Here is a 20,699-nt window from a genome sequence, read left to right on the forward strand (position 1 = left end):
AAAGCTCTTGCTATTTAAAGTTGAGTACCAAAATATAACGCAGCAAGAATGGATGTGGTTGACAGATTTGTCGCATTCCCAGAAGGTGTGGGGGTGGCCAAGAAAGGACTCTGAGCTATGAGGGAAGCCAGTTCCTAACAGGCAAGATTGCATCTTCTTCCCCTACCCTCAGCTAGCAGAGATGGAGGTGGGGGGGTTGCCGTCTACATTCCTGAAGTAGCCAGAAAGGTTAAAACTTCCTGGATCCTGCCCATTCTGTGCAGGAAAGGATTTGGCTTGAGAAGTGAGAGGTCCCTCCTCTCCTGTAGAACTGTTTGGGTTTGACAGACACAGAAAGAGTCTCATTTCATTTCATTTTCAACTTGTATACCATCTTTCTATATTACTTTACACAAGGCGGTTTGCAGCAACAAAATATACACACCTTATAATAATCTGATCCAGTACAAAAAGGTATAATGAAACATAACTTTGAAAACGAACAACTTATGTCGTATAAAGTGATATTCAGTGATGTGTTAGAATATAATAGAACACAACAAAATTAACTCTCAAAACACCAGCAAATAATAATTAAATTCACTCGTAACAATTACAATAAAAATCACTCAACTTGGGGCGACGCAGAAGGGACTGTGATGGGCTGATTTTTCCTGCTGGTTTTCAGTTCTGCCCAATGTCCACTTCGTTGGGCTGCTTCACCAGAGACACTTGAAGTGCTGCAAGATTTTTAGAGCCCTAACACAGGCTTACTCGCAAGCAAGTGCCGTTGAGATCCATGGAATTTGCTTCTGAGTAAGTGTGCGTAGGGCTTGCCGATCAGAAGGTTGGCGGTTCGAATCCCCGCAATGGGGTGATCTCCCGTTGCTCTGTCCCTGCTCCTGCCAACCTAGCAGTTCAAAAGCACATCAAAGTGCAAGTAGATAAATAGGTACCCCTCCGGCGGGAAGGTAAACTGTGTTTCCGTGCGCTGCTCTGGTTCGTCAGAAGCGGCTTAGTCTTGCTGGCCACATGACCCGGAAGCTGTAAACCGGGTCCCTCGGTCAATAAAGCGAGATGAGCGCCGCAACCCCAGAGTCGGCCACGACTGGACCTAATGGTCAGGGGTCCCTTTACCTTTTAAGTGTGTGTTGGGCTTGCAGCATTCCAGGTAGCAAAGCATCTTTTCTCCCTTTGCATTTCCTTCTTCCAGTTGCATTTCCCCCTTCTCTTCTCAGGGCAACCCTGTGTTTGTCCACGCTGGTCCATTTGCCAACATTGCCCATGGCAACTCATCCGTCCTGGCAGACAAGATTGCCCTGAAGCTCGTCGGCAAGGAAGGGTTTGTGGGTGAGTCTCTGTGCCCCATTTACTTACAGAATTCACGGCTGCACGATGCAGTGGGTGGTGGAACCTGTGGCCTTCCATAGGTTTCTGGACTACAACTCCCATGATCCCTGTTGGCCTCTCTAGCTGGGGATGATGGGAGTTGGAGTCCAGCAACTTCTGGAGAGCCATGGGTTCCCTATCGTTGCTGTTGCACCGAAAAACATTTGTGAAATTGACCTAGTAATCCAAGGAGGAATAGCTTTGTGAAGTTGTGCCCCCTTCCCCAAGTTTGTTTCCCATAATCATTTCAACGATTCCTCGGCTTGTTTACTTGGGTGTAAGTCGTATTGAACACAGTGGGATTACTTCTGATTGGGCATGCATAGAACCACTACGGGTTTTTGCAAGGCAATTCTTGTTTTTAAAAAATAAGATAAATAGGCAGAGAGAAATTCAAGCCTGAAACAAAAGTCTTGTGTTGTTCAGAAAGGCTTGCAAGGAACAGCACGCTGTGAGTTCATCTATTTAACAAGCCTGCTTCAGTCACTGCCCTTTCTCTGGAGGTGTGTTTAACACTGCACCTCACGGATAAAATGAGATGCTTGAGGAACAAGCTGCCCACTCTGTAGAAGGGTGTATTTTTCTGCATATATTCAGCTGCTGTCCACTGAACTGGGAATGGCAAAGGAAGGGGCTGTGTTTTCCACCGTATTCTCAAAGAGCACCTCAGAACAGGCCTTCAAGGGGGAAACAAAATGGCTGCACCTCTGTTTCAAATCGCGCCAAAATAATTTCACCTCACCCCGGGATTATAGCCAGACAAAACAGCCGGTTTCAAAGTGGGTAAAGTGGCTGAGAAAATGGGCTTTGTCACTTTGGTTCACCCTTCCGGCTGCCATCATTTATTTATTTAGAATATTTACATGCAGCGTTTAAATCAGAAGTAACTGAGGCAGAGTGCAACATAAACTTCTTCTCTAATGATCACTTGTAGCTGAGTAAGATTGTATTCCGTTTGAGGACCTGGACATTCTCTTTTTTTTTTTTTAATGATATTTTTTTAAAAAAAAAATTTATTAAAGTTTAACAATTACAGAAAAGAGAAAAACAAACAATAAAAAGTTACAATATTTCAAAAATAAGAAAATACAATAAAAAAACAACAATACAACAAAACTATAAAAAAGAAAAAAGAAAAACATTTAACAACAAAAACATTTAAAAAGGGGGGGGGAATCCATCCAGTATTTTCATGTCTTTATCTTTCATTTACTTATTTCCTTGACTTCCTCACGCCTCCCTTTTTTGTATTCTAGTTCAATTAGTTGTTTCAGCAAGTCCTTTCCCTCTTTCTCAAATTTAGTTCCATTCTCAGGGAAACCAAAATAATATTGATTCCCAAAATGCAACACAATAACTTAAGACAATCCACTAAAACACCTGAAACACCACGAGAGTTTGAAAATCTGCATCTTCCAAATCTAAGGAACAGGTTTTATTTCTGGGTGTGTTTTTTTTTACTTTTTTGCCAGTTATTTTTATTGATTTTCCATAATTTTTATCGAATTGTCACCAAATTAGTACAAATTTAAAAGCTGACTTCCAGCTCCACGCCCAGCGTTCCTTCTTTTTCCCTCCCTCCATTGCTGCTCCAAATACATTTGCTTTCCCAACTTTCATTTCAATATTCAATAAAATCAAACATACTTATTTTTACAATAATATTTCAAACTTTGTCCTTTCACATCGGCTGTACAAGTACCAATTTCTGCTTAATATTTTTGTATATATTATTGTAGCCTATCCATAAAATAATCAGGTAGATAAATCCTCCTTTATCTGTCTATGATAATCCTGAATCAAGAATGACATATCAGTACTGTCAGCGCCTGCTCTGTATCTAGGGCGAGACCATTCCACAGGGAATGCCTTTTGTGGGAGCCCACCTGACTGTTTGGGGTCCCCAAACCAGAGGACATTTTGCATAAATTCTTTGACGCTGTTCCAGCTGGAGCAAGGACTTTGCATAGCTAGGAAGCTAGGAAAGAGGGCAGGCAATGAAGTGACTAGAGCAGGCATCCCCAAACTCAGCCCTCCAGCTGTTTTGGGACTACAGTTCCCATCATCCCTGACCACTAGTCCTGTTATCTAGGGATGATGGGAGTTGTAGTCCCAAAACAACTGGAGGGCCGAGTTTGAGCATGCCTGGACTAGAGGAATGAGGTCAGTGTGGTGCAAACAAACAGCAGAAGTGCCAGGTCAGGTCTGCTGATGTGTTTGCACCATGCTGGCCATGTCGCTGCCTTTCCCCTCTCCCTCCAGGTGTGCTGCAGTGACTCAGGTGATGGGAGGCCAGGTAAGCCGAGCGCTAGGAGTCGAGAGACTCAGGGGCTTGCCGGATCTCTGCTAGGAATGTCTTACCCTTTGCAGCATCGTCACTGCCCTGTCTCTCCTAGTTTGCTGCTGCTGCTTATTAATGCCATGCCTGGGGAGCTTCGGCTAGAGGTGTGTGAATAGAAAGGAAAGAGGAGTTTTTAAAACCCTCTGGTTTTCATCCTTGCTGTGCGTCTCTGGTTCAGTTGTGCTTCAGGCAGTTCCGTTTCCTCATTTCGCTCTTGCCATTTTGGAAAACTCTTGCACGTTTCCCAAAGCGTGAATTCCTCCGAGTTGAACACTGAAGTGGATAGGGACGCGGGTGGCACTGTGGGTTAAACCACAGAGCCTAGGGCTTGCCGATCAGAAAGTCGGCAGTTCAAATCCCCACGACAGGGTGAGCTCCCGTCGTTCAGTCCCAGCTCCTGCCAACCTAGCAGTTCGAAAGCACGTCAAAGTGCAAGTAGATAAATAGGTACCGCTCCAGCGGGAAGGTAAACGGCGTTTCTGTGCGCTGCTCTGGTTTACCAGAAGCGGCTTAGTCATGCTGGCCACATGACCCGGAAGCTGTACGCCGGCTCCCTCGGCCAATAAAGCAAGATGAGCGCCGCAACCCCAGAGACGTCCGTGACTGGACCTAATGGTCAGGGGTCCCTTTACCTTTTAAAAAAAACAAAACAAAACACTAGAGTGGGTGGCTTAAGGACGGAGATTAAAATGAAAATGATGCTAATGCTGCCAAGCAAATAGAAAGGAGATTGTACATAATATAATGCAGTGTTCTCCTTTTGTTCCGCCTGCAGTGACAGAAGCTGGCTTCGGAGCAGATATTGGCATGGAAAAGTTCTTTGACATCAAGTGCCGGTATTCTGGCCTGCAGCCCCATGTGGTCGTCTTGGTGGCTACTGTCCGAGCTCTGAAGATGCATGGTGGAGGCCCTACGGTGAGTGGCGGCCTTGGCGATAGGGAAGCCCAGAGACCAAGGCTTAAGTCATTTCAGTTCCCCCATTCTGGTGCCCTTCAAGTATTCTGGATCACATTGCCCATCGGCTCCAGCCAGCACGGCCATTAATACCTGTGGATATTATCCACATGTATGTTTTGATTTCTGAAGACTTAAAATTCAGGATAAATGATAAGTATTTGCCCAGGACGATATTTACCTTTACCTCCCCACCCCCATTTTATGTTGTTATTTCTATGTATATCATGCTATGGCCACACGGCTAATGCAATAAATCTTGATAAATGAAGATACATACAGGGAGGTGATGGGACAGAAGGGACCTTTGGGAGAGACCTAGAGTGGCTTTTCTCAGGGTGTGTGACTGGCAAAGAGGGAAGCTCTCCCAGGCGAGAGCTGAGAGGTTTCACTTCTCTGTATGAGGACCAAAAATTAAGATATAATGGAGGGCTGTATATATATAACTCTCTGCTCTCTTTTTTTTCTCGTTTTCTCCCTTCATTTTCTGTATCGTTGTTGCTGTCATTTTAATAAGTATTTATTTTATTTTTTACATAAAATGCAGTAAAAATCAAACTAAATAACAGAAATAATAAGAAACCAAGAAAGGAGGGGGAAAGGGGGGGGAGAAAGAGAAAGGAGGTAAAAATAATAGCTATAAGGGCCCTTTATCACAATCATATCATATGATAGAATAAAAACCCAACTAGTCTATAATAATAATAATAAATGGGCCCTTTAGCACATGATGTTGTTGTTGTTTTAGACTAGTTGGGTTTTTATTCTATCACGTTGAAAACTCTTAATAAAATTTATATTTAAAAAAACACCGGGAGGGTACCAGATTGACTTCTCCTTCCCGAAAGTGTGCAGTGACGCTGAGGAATCTGGCTCCATTTTCCAGCTGCCCTTATTGGGTAGCCAGTGCTCTCAATTCCTCTCCAATCTCCCTCGGTTTCATTTTCTGATTCTGATCCTATCCCTGCCCCTTACCATCCATCATGATGTTTATTCTCTTTCTTCATTGGAAAAGCAAAAAAACAAAAACACATTTTGCTCTTTCCCCCGCCCCCTCTATACAGTTCTTTGCTTGCTTCTTATTTAAAATTTTAAAACCACAGCTTCTGTCAGTATATAAGTGATGGTTAACGTTATGAAGGCGTCGGGCTTTTAATTTGCATTGCTCCTTTCCCCTCGTGGCCCTTGCTGTTTAGATAAGCAAAGCCTCCTTGCAGAGACTTGTCTCTGATCAATTAGGTTTACATTGGCCGCGTTGGCGGAGCAACCAGACTGCCATGTTTCAGAAACAAATCTCCATTTTGGGTAGGCAGCAATGCTCTGATTCTCTGTTTCTTACAGATTCCTTAGGCTTTGCGGCATAAGCAAGAGGCAGTTTCTCTAGCTGTTCCCTTTTTTCTTTTTGTAGCCTAATCCCTGATAAGTATTCTGAATATTTTCCATATTTAGCTTCTCCTTACAGAGATGTCAAGCAGAATTACTGGCCTTCTGTGTCAAAGAACGTTTGCTTTTTTGCCAGTCTTAGAAATACCTTACTTCCTTTTTTATCTTTGGAGTTCAAAGTGATCTTATTTTTTAACAGACGTGTGTGTGTGTGTGTGTGTGTGTGTGTGTGTGTAGCTAAAGATGGAGTAAAAAGTGAGTGAGAGAAATTTGCACACACACACAAACACACGTTGTGCCTCCTGGTGACTGGCAAACAACCTCTTCTTTCCTTAGCTTGGAACAGGAGCTAAGACGAGTTCTCCAGAAAAATATTAAGAGTCTGCAGGAGGAAGGGGGAAGGTCAAATTCATTCCCTCAGCATTGCCCACTGCTTCTTTGCTAATGAGATCTTTTGTGTGCCGCTGGCTATCGTCTCCACAGTCTGGTGTCTCTCCTCCTTTGGCCTCAGAGCCTTGTGTTGAGAGGTAATGATATGTCCCTGGAGGCAGCCATCTATTCTTTGCAAATTCATCAGAGGGAAACAATTGCTGCTTGGTTCATTATGTTAATGTGCAGGACTCCTAGACGTGAGCCAAAATTCACAACCTTTGCTATGTCCTTGTAGAAGAACTCCCCTTCTCTCTCGAAGTGGGGACCTTTCCTAAAAGTCTAATTTGTGCCCACTCCACCTCTGGTCCACTTCATCCTGCTTGTGAGGAACCTGAAGGGGCATCTCCACCCCCATCGTTCTGCCCGGACACTGAGGTCCAGCACCAAGGGCCTTCTGGCGGTTCCCACACTGCGAGAAGCCAAGTTACAGGGAACCAGGCAGAGGGCCTTCTTGGTAGTGGCACCCACTCTGTGGAACGCCCTCCCACCAGATGCGAAGGGAATAAGTACAGTGGTACCTCGGGTTACATACGCTTCAGGTTACATACGCTTCAGGTTACACACTCCGATAACCTAGAAATAGTGCTTCAGGTTAAGAACTTTGCTTCAGGATAAGAACAGAAATCGGGCTCTGGCGGCAGCAGGAGGCCCCATTAGCTAAAGTGGTGCTTCAGGTTAAGAACAGTTTCAGGTTAATTACGGACCTCCGGAACGAATTAAGTACTTAACCCGAGGTACCATTGTATAAACACTTGCCTAAAAGACATCTGAAGGCAGCCCTGTTTAGGGAAGCTTTTAATGTTTGATGCATTACTGTATTTTAATATTGTTTTGGAAGCCGCCCAGAGTGGCTGGGGAAACCCAGCCAGATGGGCGGGGTATAAATAATAAATTATTATTATTAATATTATTATTATTATTATTATTATTATTATTAACCTTCTAAGCACCTTCAGCAGGAAGCCCACTTCACAGTCCATTGCTACTGGGTCACAGCAGGTTGGGAGTGCCTACTCTCTCCCTGTACAATTTATGACTGCATGCATTTTTCCCCCTTTTATTTTTTTGAACCTCTCAACGGGGCTAAACAGGCTCCCAGGTAAATGCCAGGGTTGGGAATGAAATTGGAGTTCATAGGGAATGCCACCTCCAATGCCTGTTTTTGCTCTTTGCAGGTTGCTGCTGGAGTTCCCTTGCCAAAGGAGTACACTGAAGAGGTAACAATGATCTGCCGACTCTATTTACTGTTCCCTGATTTAATGAGAACTTTGCAAGACACAAGGCAGCCTCAGCGCCCTCAGTACGTGCCCTTAAATGCAGTACATATACTTCCACTCTGAAAAGTGCTGCTTCCCGTCTCCGCTCTGAGGAATAAAGATTGCTCATTTTGAGCCAAGATTCGGGGACCCAGTTCTTACATCATAATCCCAGGCCAGTAAGCCATGGTTTGTTGGTCCCCAAATGATCTGTGTGGCCACACCTCCTTCCCTCATGTACCTGATGCCAGCACTTCTAGCCTAGGTTGTTGGAAACCACAGTTTTCTGTGATGTCCAAACAGAGAAACCATGGCTTTAAGCCCTGTTAAAGACCAGGATAAGGGACGCGGGTGGCGCTGTGGGTTTTACCACAGAACCTAGGACTTGCTGATCAGAAGGTTGGCAGTTCGAATCCTCGCGACAGGGTGAGCTCCTGTTGCTCGGTCCCTGCTCCTGCCAATCTAGCAGTTCGAAAGCACATCAAAGTGCAAGTAGATAAATAGGTACCACTCTGGCGGGAAGGTAAACGGCATTTCCGTGCGCTGCTCTGGTTCGTCAGAAGCGGCTTAGTCATGCTGGCCACATGACCCAGAAGCTGTATGCCTGCTCCCTTGGCCAATAAAACGAGATGAGCGCTGCAACCCCAGAGTCGGTCACGACTGGACCTAACGGTCAGGGGTCCCTTTACCTTTAAAGACCAGGATATGAAATCAGTTTGTAAGCAGCTATTATGCCATACATTTCTCTAAACCTTGGTTGGTTTGTCTAACTTTGCTTTCCCCATGTTTTTGTACCTTGCCATGCATCAGGAATGACGTGGCCAGGTTCACACACAGCATTGAGCTATAAATGCAATGAACCATATGTTGTAATCCAACAAGAAACCATCAGGATTGTGGTTTGTTGGCAGTAAAGAGTAATTCAGCCACTTGGCAGGGTTCGCGTACAACACGAAGCTATAGTTTAATAAACCACGGCTTGGCGTTATGTGTGAACCAGGCCAGTGGCAGTCTGATATTGAATGTAAGCAAGAATATATGGTAAAGACTCAAGCTGCTTCAGGTGAGGAAATTAATCCTGAAAAGGGGGTGAGTCAAAGCTTCAGAGGAAATTTAAATTATTTAAGTATTAAGAAATCACTTTGTAGCTTGGCCATAATCCCCACCCACTGCAGCTCAGGTTAGGAAGTCAAAAAGGAGTTTTTCTCTTAGGCATTTTGTTTGCTGAGAAAGCAGAATGTAGGGTGCTCTCAGCACACAAAATGCCTAAGAGAAAAACTCTCCTTTTCGACTTCCTAACCTGAGCTGCAGTGCTTCATTTTTATAATGACACTTTGGGCTTGCAGTGCTCACTGCTCGTTTAATCCACAGGTCTACTTAAAATTTTCCATGCCAATAGTTTTATCTCTCTATAACCTCGCTGTTGCTGCAGCTGTGATTTTTTTTTTTTAAAGTAAAAGTGCCTGGGAGGTAGCTGAATTCAGGTCAGGAAAATGGTAGACTGGGGCTAAGGGTAGCTTCTGGCTGCTTGGTTGAGGATTATGTGTTTGTATTTTAGATAAGCCCAAGCCACTGGGTGCTTTACAATAAGGCAAGTAGATAAAAATCCACAAAGTCCCCAAAATAACAATCCGTTAAAAACTCCTAACAAATCACAGAAGAGCAATTACTAACAGAAGCGGCAGCAATCAGAGTTTGCTTCCAGACACCCTCCAAAACATACGCATCTTGGCTAGCCATCTAAAACAAAGCGTTTACCTTTCCCATCAATATAAGCTCCTGAGGCAGCTTACAGCAAATGATGTTGCAGTGCACAGTTTACCACGAGAAAAAGCAATGTTAGATGGAGCAGTTGATAAAGCAGCTTAAAATCTTTCACAATTGGACGTTAACTTTCTTAACTGGCCAAGATTGGCGGCGGGTTCCAGAGACATAAAAGGCCATTTTCTCTGGCAGAGCAAAGGTGGAACACTCAGAGTAGACAGAAGATGGACAGATTCATACAGACTCCCTCGGGAGGTTGTGGACTCTCCTTCCATGGAGGTTTTTAAGCAGAGGTTGGGTGGCCATCTCGCCATGCATGCTTTAGTTGAGATTTTTGCATTGCAGTGGGTTGGACTAGATGACCCTGGAGTCCCTTCTAGCTCTGCAATTCCACTATTCTGTTATTTAAGTGATCCGAAAGAAGAGGCTAAAGATGCCGTAACAGCTGTACTGGGAGCTGGCAAGTTGCAAAAAGCTACCTACCACTTGTTCATCCCCAAACAAACTCTCTCCTTCCCCCCCCCCCCCTTTCCTTTTCATATAGAACCTCCCACTTTTGGAGAAAGGGTGCAGCAACTTGCGCAAGCAAATCCAAAACGCCAGGACCTTTGGCATCCCGGTCGTCGTAGCTGTCAATGCATTCAAGTAAGTAAGAGAGCTAAAAGTCCCTGCCTATCCATGCAGGAAAATAAAGCAGTAAAGGGGACTGGCACTACTTCAGACTGCTGTTTTGGAACTGCAGTGAAATAGTAGCATATTATCACAGGGCGGTTGTCACATGGGGCTGCCGCTGGAGATGGTTCGGAAACTTCAGCTGGTGCTCAGCGTGGCAGGCAGGTGGTTAAAGAACGCAGGGAGGTGGGATCTCTTAACACCAGTTCTGTCCCACTGGCTGCCACTTGGTTTCCAAACTGAACTCAAAGTGCTGCTTTTGACGTTTAAAGCCCTTTATGGCTCAGGACGCCCCCGTACCTAGAGGGTCCCCTTTTCCCATATGAACTTGTCTGGACACTGCAATCAACATCTGAAACCCTTCTCAGTGTCTTATCTCTTGAGTATGGAGATTGGTGACTGGAGACAAGGTCTTCTCGATAATGGCCTGCCTCCCCGGCCCCATCTGTAAAATGGGGGGTGATCATGCTGTCTCACTGTACAGGCTTTTTGTAAGGATGGCGACAAGATAATGCACATGATGTGCTTTGAATGCTGGAAAGCACAATTTATATGGGTATTATTATTGTTGTTGTTGTTTAGTCGTTTAGTCGTGTCCGACTCTTCGTGACCCCATGGACCAGAGCACACCAAGCACTCCTGTCTTCCACTGCCTCCCGTCGTTTGGTCAAACTCATGCTGGTAGCTTTGAGAGCACTGTCCAACCATCTCGTCCTCTGTCGTCCCCTTCTCCTTGTGCCCTCCATCTTTCCCAACATCAGGGTCTTTTCCAGGGAGTCTTCTCTTCTCATGAGGTGGCCAAAGTATTGGAGCCTCAGCTTCAGGATCTGTCCTTCCAGTGAGCACTCAGGGCTGGTTTCCTTAAGATCGGTTTGATCTTCTTGCAGTCCATGGGACTCTCAAGAGTCTCCTCCAGCACCATAATTCAAAAGCATCCATTCTTCGGTGATCAGCCTTCTTTATGGTCCAGCTCTCACTTCCATACATCACTACTGGGAAAACCATAGCTTTAACTATACAGACCTTTTTTTGGCAACGTGCTTATTATTATTACGATTATTAACACCTCCCCCAGTGGCTCAGTGCAACCAGAAGGCTGGTGGTTCGAACCCACCCAGGGACGGCGATGCACAGAATTCCTGCATTGCAGTGGGTTGGACTAGATGACCCTTGGGTCCCTTCCAACTCAACAATTCTTTGATATTTATTATTATTATTATTATTATTACTACTACTACTACTACTACTATTATACCAAGTAACATAGGAAAGGGTGCATTCAGATGAGGTGTTTCCCCTGATAAGGCCTTGGTGGTCCTGATACATCCAAAGGCAGGCATGGCCAAACTTGGCCCTCCAGCTGTTTTGGGACTACAACTCCCATTATCCCTAGGTAACTGGTCCAGTGGTCAGGGATGATGGGAACTGTAGTCCCAAAACAGCTGGAGGGCCATGTTTGGCTGTGCCTGCCTTTAGGAAATCACCACGTATGGGTGGCCGCTTGAAAGGTGGCAAGCTACCCACACAATATCTTGTTTGTGAGCCCAAATTAAGGCTCTCCTGCACCTCCCTGGTCCCCGCCCCTCCTTCCATGCCATCCGTGAGTCATCCTGCATGTGTCTTTCTTAAATGTGATGTGCATCCACATGAGACGTTGCTCTGAAGTGCATTTGAGAAATGTTCTGTGGCAGCTCTCTGCTCTTGTCTCGTTTTCAACCTTGAATAAAAGAAAATGCCTTCGCTAATCAGGCAGTGATTTTTCATTCCTGCCAGCTGAATCGTGGGAGGTGGTGGTTGGGATGTCATGAAGATTAAGCACTTAATGGTTTTCAGTGAGCATTAATAGTCAAAATTAAATCTCCCTATGCTTCTCCCTCTTTGGTTTACATCATCATTGGCTCAGTATAGTGATAGCATCTCTTAGGTAAAGCTGAAGACGCAGGTGGTGCTGTGGTCTAAACCACTGAGCCTCTTGGACTTGCCAATTCGAAGGTCGGCGGTTCGAACCCCCATGACGGGGTGAGCTCCCATTGCTCTGTCCCAGCTCCTGCCAACCTAGCAGTTCAAAAGCACACCAGTGCAAGTAGATAAATAGTTACCGCTGTGGCAGGAAGGTAAACAGTGTTTCTGTGCTCTCTGGTTTCCGTCATGCTGTTCTTTTGTGCCAGAAGTGATTTAGTCATGCTGGCCACATGACCCGGAAAGCTTGTTGTTGTTTAGTCATTTAGTCGTGTCCGACTGTTTGTGACCCCATGGACCAGAGCACGCCAGGCACTCCTGTCTTCCACTGCCTCACGCAGTTTGGTCAAACTCATGCTGGTAGCTTCGAGAACACTGTCCAACCATCTCGTCCTCTGTCGTCCCCTTCCAAATGCCTGCTCCCTTGGCCTGAGATTTTTATCTATCCTGATACCAGATAAAAGTAAAGGGTGTACAGGAAGAGGCACTGGGTTTTCCTGCTGTTTGCTAAGGTGCATTGACCCAAGGAAAACCATCCACTTGTTCCCCCCAGTGATAACTCTCCATCAATGGATATCTTTGCAGATCTGATACGGAGGCAGAGCTACAGCTGGTCATCCGGTTGGCTAAGGAAGTGGGCGCTTTTGATGCTGTGAAATGCACCCACTGGGCCAATGCAGGGAGAGGAGCCGTGGCTCTGGCCGAAGCTGTACAGAGAGCATCGCTGGCCCCCAGCAACTTCAAATTTCTGTACAATGTGGAGGTAAGGATTCTCACTGAACCCTGTGTGACTCCTCTTTGCGACCTTCATTGAGTTATAATGCAGAAAAAGGGAAGTTATTTTGAGGAAAGGAGTCTGCAGCTGGGCTAGCAATGATTCTGGTCCATGGGTGAGAAACACAGAGATATAAGCAGCAGCTCCATCTCAGTGTCGCCTTCTCTGGCTGACAGCAGCTGTCCAGGGGGGTCAGACAAGGGCCTCTCCTAGCCTGAAGATCCCAGGGACTGAACCATGCACTTTCTTCATATAAATTTTAAACCTTCCACTAAACTCAGGAGCTGCATGTATTGAGTTTGCAAAAAGAAGAAAACAACCCATGCAAACATATAGCTTATAAATTGCCACAATGAGATTTGTTCCAGCGAAAATGAATCTTGTTATTTTTACAGGAGCTTTTCACGTTACAAATCTTGCTCCTCCTATTTCCAGTACAGCCGTACCTTGGTTTTCGGTCAGCCTAATTCTCGAACGTTTCGGCTCCCAAACACCGCAAAACTGGAAGTGACTGTTCCGGTTTGCGAACTATTTTTGGAAGCCGAACGTCCGACGGGGCTTCCGCGGCTTCCGATTGGCTGCAGGAGCTTCCTGCAACCAATCAGAAGCCGTGCTTTGGTTTTCAAACATTTTGGAAGTTGAACGGACTTCCGGAACAGATTCAGTTCTACTTCCAAGGTACGACTGTAGGTATCTGTTTCACATTATTCACTTCTTCAGTTATACATCTGCAAAAATATATGTACACAATAAGCTCCCATCAATTACCAGTTTTCTTCATTCATAAACCCAAAGACCCTAGCCTTTGTTGCTCACCTATTTTAATAGTTCCCCCCCCCTTAGAATTTTTCTTTAACTCTTTGGAGTAGGGAATCTTTGTCGCTTTGGCTGCTGCTGCGCTAAAGTTCCCAAATATCTGGGCCATTGGCTGTGCTTGCGGAGCCTGATGGGAGCTTGCATTTCCACAGCATCTGGTTCCCCACACCTGCTCTGGGGGAAGATACCGATAAGCTTGTGGGAGACTTGGGAAAGACTGGCTGATTTGGGAGGGTGAATGGCTTAGGGCCTCAAAATTATCATAAATGCTCTTGCAGGCTCTCTTTCCACGACTAGCCAAGCCAGGTACCCAGCAATCCCCTCTGTCGCTCTCAGGCTAAATCTAATTCCTTGCCCTTTAGTCAGAGGCATAATCAAATTGCTTTCTAATGTCCCTGGGAAGACACAGAATTTTTTGTTCCGAATGCCCAGAATCTGATTGGCATTCTCAAAGCGATGGGGAATAATGTGGTTGTGTGTTTTTTTGTTTTGTTTTTTGAAAAAAGTGACTTAATGAATGATGGATGGCTTAAAAGGAGAATGGGCCAAAGTGTTCTGAGTTCCCTTCCACTGTTTCCTCCCTCCGCCTTGCGATGAATTTTGGTTCCCTCTGTGAATCAAGAGGCTCCCCTCCCCTTCCGCGCTCATACCTTGCAACTCTCCTGGTGTTTCAGCTGCACTTATGGGGCTTTTCTGAAGGCTTGACTGGTTAGGGGAGAGTAAAAATAAGAATGCACATACGCACCTATGTATTTTAACATTCTATATCCTCTCCAGTCTTACGGAAACTGGAATCTGGCCTCTACTGAATCAGGACATTTATTTTACTTATTTTTTAGAATTCCTACACCACCCTTGGTCAAAAAAGACCACAAGGCGGTTTACAACATAGATCATAATAAATGTGTGTGTGTGTATCCATCCAATAAAAAAAGAAAGAAACTGTCATATAAATACGATGCATCATAATAAGTAGCACATCGTCATAAATGATACGCAGTGGTTCATAATATCTGATGAGCAATGCATGCTAAGCAGCAGTAACAGACACTGTCAATCTAGCAAATAAACATTTGGGGAACTTCGGGCATAGCCCCCTAGGCCTCTCCACACATGCACCCCCTCTCCTCAGGCCAATCCTTCACAGACTCTGCTTTCTGCTCTTAAGCATTCTTGCCTGCCTGAGATGTCCCTTCGACTCTGCCTTCTCAGTAGTGGTGCCCGCCCTGTGGAACGCCCTCCCATCAGATGTCAAGGAAATAAGGAGCTATCCCATTTTTACAAGACATCTGAAGGCAGCCCTGTTTAGGGAAGTAATATTTAATGCTATATTGTTTTTAACACTCGATTGAGAGCCGCCCAGAGTGGCTGGGGAAACTCAGCCAGATGGGCGAGGTAATAAATTTAAAATTGTTGCTGTCGTTTAGTCATGTCCGACTCTTCGTGACCCCATGGACCAGAGCACGCCAGGCACTTCTGTCTTCCACTGCCTCCCGCAGTTTGGTCAAACTACTGTTCGTAGCTTCGAGAACACTGTCCAACCATCTCATCCTCTGTCGTCCCCTTCTGCTTGTGCCCTCAATCTTTCCCAACATCAGGGTCTTTTCCAGGGAGTCTTCTCTTCTCATGAGGTGGCCAAAGTATTGGAGCCTCAGCTTCAGGATCTGTCCTTCCAGTGAGCACTCAAGGCTGATTTCCTTAAGAATGGATAGGTCTGATCTTCTTGCAGTCCATGAGACTCTCAAGAGTCTCCTCCAGCACCATCATTCAAAAGCATCAATTCTTCGGCGATCAGCCTTCTTTATGGTCCAGCTCTCACTTCCATACATCACTACTGGGAAAACCATAGCTTTAACTCTACGGACCTTTGTTGGCAAGGTGATGTCTCTGCTTTTTAAGATGCTGTCTAGGTTTGTCATTGCTTTTCTCCCAAGAAGCAGGCATCTTTCAATTTTGTGACTGCTGTCACCATCTGCAGTGATCATGGAGCCCAAGAAAGTAAAATCTCTCACTGCCTCCATTTAAATTTAAAATACATATTATTAATCATGAAAGCCAAAGGTGGGAATCTTTTTCGTTGCCTTTTGGGATCACATTCCTGTGGTGGGCGGGGCCAGAAGTGGGTGGAGCAAAGAATGTAAATTATTTACCTTTGCACAGTAAGCTGGTTTCCGCACACCCCTCTCCATCCCGATGGGCAAGAGAAATGAATTATCAAAGTTTAAGGGCACAGTCCAGCCAGGCAGAAGCACCCAAGGAGGGTGCAAGGCAGGACCATTGAGAGGTGTGATCTAAGGAGAGGGGTGTGGCTTGGGGAGAGTACAAAGGGCCAAACAGAGAGGTCTGGGGGCCACATCTGTGCCTGGGCCTGAGGTTCCTCCCCGTCACCATCACTCAGGGTAAGCCTTCCATTTTCTGGTGCAGCCCCTCGTCAGTAAGTTTTCTGCTTGGGAAAATGATGCGTTCTTGTTGCTTTCAGATTACCATGATTGGCTACGTTCCTTATTGATTTGGCATCCCATGGCGGTAGGAAAGGAATTGGACTGACTCTCTCTCTCCCTGCTCCTTTTCCTGTCTTTCTAGCTTCCGATTCTAGACAAGATAAGAATTATTGCACAGACTATCTATGGGGCAAAGGACATTGAACTGCTGCCAGAAGCCGAGCAGAAGATTCTTCTGTACACCAAGCAGGTATGCTAGAAAAACATCCTTGCAAGATTGGGCTCTTACCTTTGAATTTTTGTGTGGGCACGTTCTGATTTTTCCTGCGCACGTAGCCTGAGTTGGTCAACAGCTACCAAGACTGCCTTAATTAATTTCTTAGGAAAGAAGCCTAGAAAATTCTTCTCCAGAAAAAACAGGCTTCATTTTGGCATGTTGCCCATTCTTGCTTTCTCTCTCTCTGATATGATGCTGATAATTAGGGCTTATTCTTTTTATGAGCTTATAAACTTAATTTGTATCTTCTCCTATTTCAGTAGGATGTCATTCGGCTTTTCTTGACACCAAATTCAGACTGCCTTAGTTAAGGATGTTAACATTTTGTAGCTTGTATGTGCATTTGTAAATTCCGAAAAAAAAGGTTTTCCCTGCAAAAGCATTCCTTGTTAAAATTCCATAGGCCAATGATATGCAAAGTTGTCTGCACTTTATCGTGTGCATGTCCATTTAAAAAACATATTTGGAGATTTTGCTTACTGCTGCTTACTCACCGCTCCTTAATAAACTAAAGTTACGGCACTCGCAGCTCTAGTTAAGTATCTCAGTTGAAACTTTGCTTCCAAATCGCTGGAATGAAATTGTTGTGTTGTTGTTGTTTTAGAAAGCCCAAGGTCCATATTGGCTCCTCCCAAAAGCACTTGCAATTAGCAGATTATCGTCATAGAACTGCAAATGGCAGCATTAGGGGGTCTTTTACTTTCCCTTTGGGGTAGCAGTGCTACTCCGTTGCAGCAGAAATTATACATGAAGGGCTTAGGATTGCAGCCAGATTTAACAGTGCAATCCTATAACACAGGCATAGGCAAACTCGGCCCTCCAGATGTTTTGGGACTACAATTCCCATCATCCCTGACCACTGGTCCTGTTAGCTAGGGATCATGGGAGTTGTAGTCCCAAAACATCTGGAGGGCTGAGTTGGCCTATGCCTGCTATAACACATTGCTCAAAAAATAAGTCTCCATTGAGTTAATGGGGAATACTTCCCGTTCAGTAGGTTTACAGCAGGCATAGGCAAGCTCGGCCCTCCAGATGTTTTAAATCAAGGCACAACAGAGCTGAGTACACTTTATTTGAAGCAATTGCATAATGCTTTTTTGGCACGCTGTTCAAAAGTTGTCCTGCTCTTTCTTGTGGTCTCCTCAATCCATCATCCAGGGTTTTGGGAACCTGCCTATCTGCATGGCGAAAACCCACCTGTCGCTGTCTCACGACCCAGAACAGAAAGGGGTGCCCTCTGGTTTCATCCTGCCCATCAGAGACATCCGAGCCAGCGTGGGCGCAGGATTCTTGTATCCGTTAGTAGGAACGGTAAGTGCTACATATTGAAAGCTTTGTTGTGTGGATTAAGCGGGTAGCAAACATGCAGAGCTGCCTTCGACCTTTTGTCTATGTAGCCTAGCACAGCCTTGACCAACCCTGGATTCACAAATGCCGTTGGACTACAAATCCCATCATCCCTGGCCAGCTTGGCCAGTGACCAGGGATGATGGAGGTTGTAGTCCAGCAGCATCCGGGGACCCAAAGTTGAGGAAAGCTGGACTGGCGAAATGCTGTTTCCAGATGAAAAAGAGGGCTGGAGCGACTGTGAATCTCTGCAGTTTGTGTGGATCTCATTTTCTTGATGTTAGGCCATAAAGCGCCCCTTCTCGTTTCAAAAGCCCTAAACAGCCTCAGGCCTGTATAGCCCAAGGAGTGTCTCCACCCCCATCATTCTCCCCAGACACTGAGGTCTAGCTCCAAAGGCCTTCTGGCAGTTCCCTCACAGCAAGAAGTGGGGTTACAGGGAACCAGGCAAAAGGGCCTTCTCGGTAGTGGCGCCCGCCCTGTGGAAGGCCGTCCCATCAGATGTCAATGAGATAAGTAGCTATCTGACTTTTAGAAGACATCTGAAGGCCGCTCCGTATGTTTCGTGTTTTATTGTTTTTATATGTGTTGGATGCTGGGGTGTGGCTGAGGTACAAACAAACAAACACCTGTTTTGTGTTGTGCAAGCTTACAAAGCAATTTTACTTTCAATGCTTTGTACATTAAGTTACATTAAGTCACTTTTGGTTTTTGGTTTTTTTAAATCAATAAATCTCCAGCATGCTGTATTAAACCTGTAGCCCAGTGACACACTTTCCTTATCCAAACAGACCTTCAATTATTTTATGGTGAATATTGCTGATTTTGGGTGAATATTGCTGATTTGTGGCCAGGAGAGAGTTGAGGGGAGGAGCTCTCATCTAAGATATGCTTGTTAGCCCAAGAAAAAAAAAATGTTCTCTGGTATAAATAGCAAAGCACATGTTGCAGGAATGTTCGGAAGACTAAAACATTTTGTCTTGTTTTGGCATCTCCAAATTTGGACGGCTTGGCTTTTAATTGAAATCCCCCAAGCATCTTACGCAAGTCTGCCTGTAGCACTAGATTCTTGCTGTTGTTTTTCCAGGCTCTCACAAAACCATATGGCATTAAAAAAAAGAAAAGACTCTCAGGAGCTGGCAGCTTAAGGTAATGCTGCTTATGTTCAGGTGGAAGAGCCATAACTCATTGGCAGAAAGAGCCAGCCTTGAGGTCCTGCGTTCAGTCCTCAGGATCAGTAGCAGGGCTTGCACAAATCCCTGAGCCTTTGGAGCACCATTGGCAGAGTAGGCAGGACACTACAGGTGACTGAACTTTCTTGGCCTGAGGGACACATCACCCCTGCAGTTCCTCTGGGAACGCTGAACACGAGCGCTTGGCGATACCTGTTTTTCAGCATTGTAATTTATCACCAGCTAAACATAGCAATATGGGTTAAGAACTTAATGCGTTCTGGAGGTCTGTTCTTAACCTGAAACTAACAACAACAATTTATTATTTATACCCTGCCCATCTGGCCGGGCCTCCCCAGCCACTCTGGGCGGCTTCCAACACAATATTAAAATACAGTAATGCATCAAACGTGCTCTGGTCCATGGGGTCACGAAGAGTCGGACACGACTAAACAACAACAACAATGCATCAAACATTAAAAGCTTCCCTAGAGAGGGCTGCCTTCGGATGTCTTCTAAAAGTTTGGTAGTTATTTTTCTCTTTGACATCTGGTGGGAGGGCGTTCCACAGGGCGGGTGCCACCACCGAGAAGGCCCTCTGCCTGGTTCCCTGTAACTTGGCTTCTCGCAGCAAGGGAACTGCCAGAAGGCCCTTGGTGCTGGACCTCAGTGTCCGGGCAGAATGATGGGGGTGGAGATGTTCCTTCAGGTATACTGGGCCGAGGCCGTTCTTAACCTGAGGTACCACTTTAGCTAATGGGGCCTCGCACCACCACCGCGCGATTTCTGTTCTCATCCTGAAGCAAAGTTCTTAACCCGAGGTACTATTTCTGGGTTAACAGAGTCTGTAACCTGAAGCGTCTGTAACCTGAGGTACCGCTGTATACTGATACATCCCAATGTCTGAAATAAGGATGGAGCTATGTAGAGGCATTAGCTGGCTTCGTGGTTTTTCCCACATTGTGATTTTTGCAAAGTACACCCAGCCACCCACCCCATGATTCACAATATATTGCCAGGTCAAAAATTATGAAACTGATATCACAATAAGGACTTCAAACCAGTTTTGGACAATATAGCACCCGGCCCTACTGTAGGCGTGATCACCCCTGGCAAGATGTCATGGACTGGCTGGTTGCAGAGGAATGGTGGGAGGAACCAGCCGAGGAGCCCCCAAGGGAAGGAGGCTCAGAGCCTGGGAATTGGTGGTGGGACAACGACGAGTGGTCAGAGGGAGAAGAGGGAGCAGACTGGGAGGAGGAGGAGGTGTTGGAAGCTGAAGAGGTAACAGGGCTTAGTGAGCAGGAAGAGTCTGGGGCAGAGAACAGTGCAGACTCTGAGGCTGAAGCAGAGGCTGGAGGGGAGGGGGACCAAAAGGCAGAGTGAAGACAGGCTGCTGAAGAATCCAGGGAGTCCCCACTTCCTGCTGCGACCAGCTCCGCTCTCTCCTTGGAGAACGCACAGAGCAATGAAAAGAGTGGGGCAGAGATGATATGTGTGCAGCCGCAGTTTGAGACTGTGTGGGGAGACGAGGAGCCTTAGGGGTGGGAAGATGGGGACATCCAGTCCTTGCAATTGCCTCATCGGGGCAAGACCTCCTGGAAAGTGTTGCTGAAACCACTAGGCCCAAGCTGCAGTTTGTTTCCCTCAGTAACTATTTACTTGAGTGCTTTATTGTTTTTGCTGACAACCTACGCCTGACACAAGCCACTCAAAAACCAAAGACTTATTCTGGCAGTCTT

At 45.7% G+C, this 20,699-nt stretch overlaps 2 protein-coding genes across 2 annotated transcripts in view; one reads left to right on the forward strand and one right to left on the reverse strand.

The window, feature by feature from the left end:
* The window catches only part of MTHFD1 (methylenetetrahydrofolate dehydrogenase, cyclohydrolase and formyltetrahydrofolate synthetase 1), a 79,603-nt gene that overhangs the window by 50,828 nt on the left and 8,076 nt on the right, over nucleotides 1-20,699 (forward strand). The window contains exons 20-26 of the mRNA XM_053404739.1: nucleotides 1,218-1,329; nucleotides 4,485-4,624; nucleotides 7,654-7,695; nucleotides 10,043-10,143; nucleotides 12,715-12,892; nucleotides 16,304-16,411; nucleotides 17,597-17,749. Of these exons, the coding sequence (XP_053260714.1) occupies nucleotides 1,218-1,329; nucleotides 4,485-4,624; nucleotides 7,654-7,695; nucleotides 10,043-10,143; nucleotides 12,715-12,892; nucleotides 16,304-16,411; nucleotides 17,597-17,749 (834 nt within the window). The remainder of the gene's footprint in view (nucleotides 1-1,217; nucleotides 1,330-4,484; nucleotides 4,625-7,653; nucleotides 7,696-10,042; nucleotides 10,144-12,714; nucleotides 12,893-16,303; nucleotides 16,412-17,596; nucleotides 17,750-20,699) is intronic.
* The window catches only part of ZBTB25 (zinc finger and BTB domain containing 25), a 96,889-nt gene that overhangs the window by 31,658 nt on the left and 44,532 nt on the right, over nucleotides 1-20,699 (reverse strand). The gene's annotated exons all lie outside the window — the stretch shown is intronic.

Source organism: Podarcis raffonei, chromosome 1 (assembly GCF_027172205.1).
Source record: "Podarcis raffonei isolate rPodRaf1 chromosome 1, rPodRaf1.pri, whole genome shotgun sequence".
Lineage (NCBI taxonomy): Eukaryota > Metazoa > Chordata > Lepidosauria > Squamata > Lacertidae > Podarcis > Podarcis raffonei.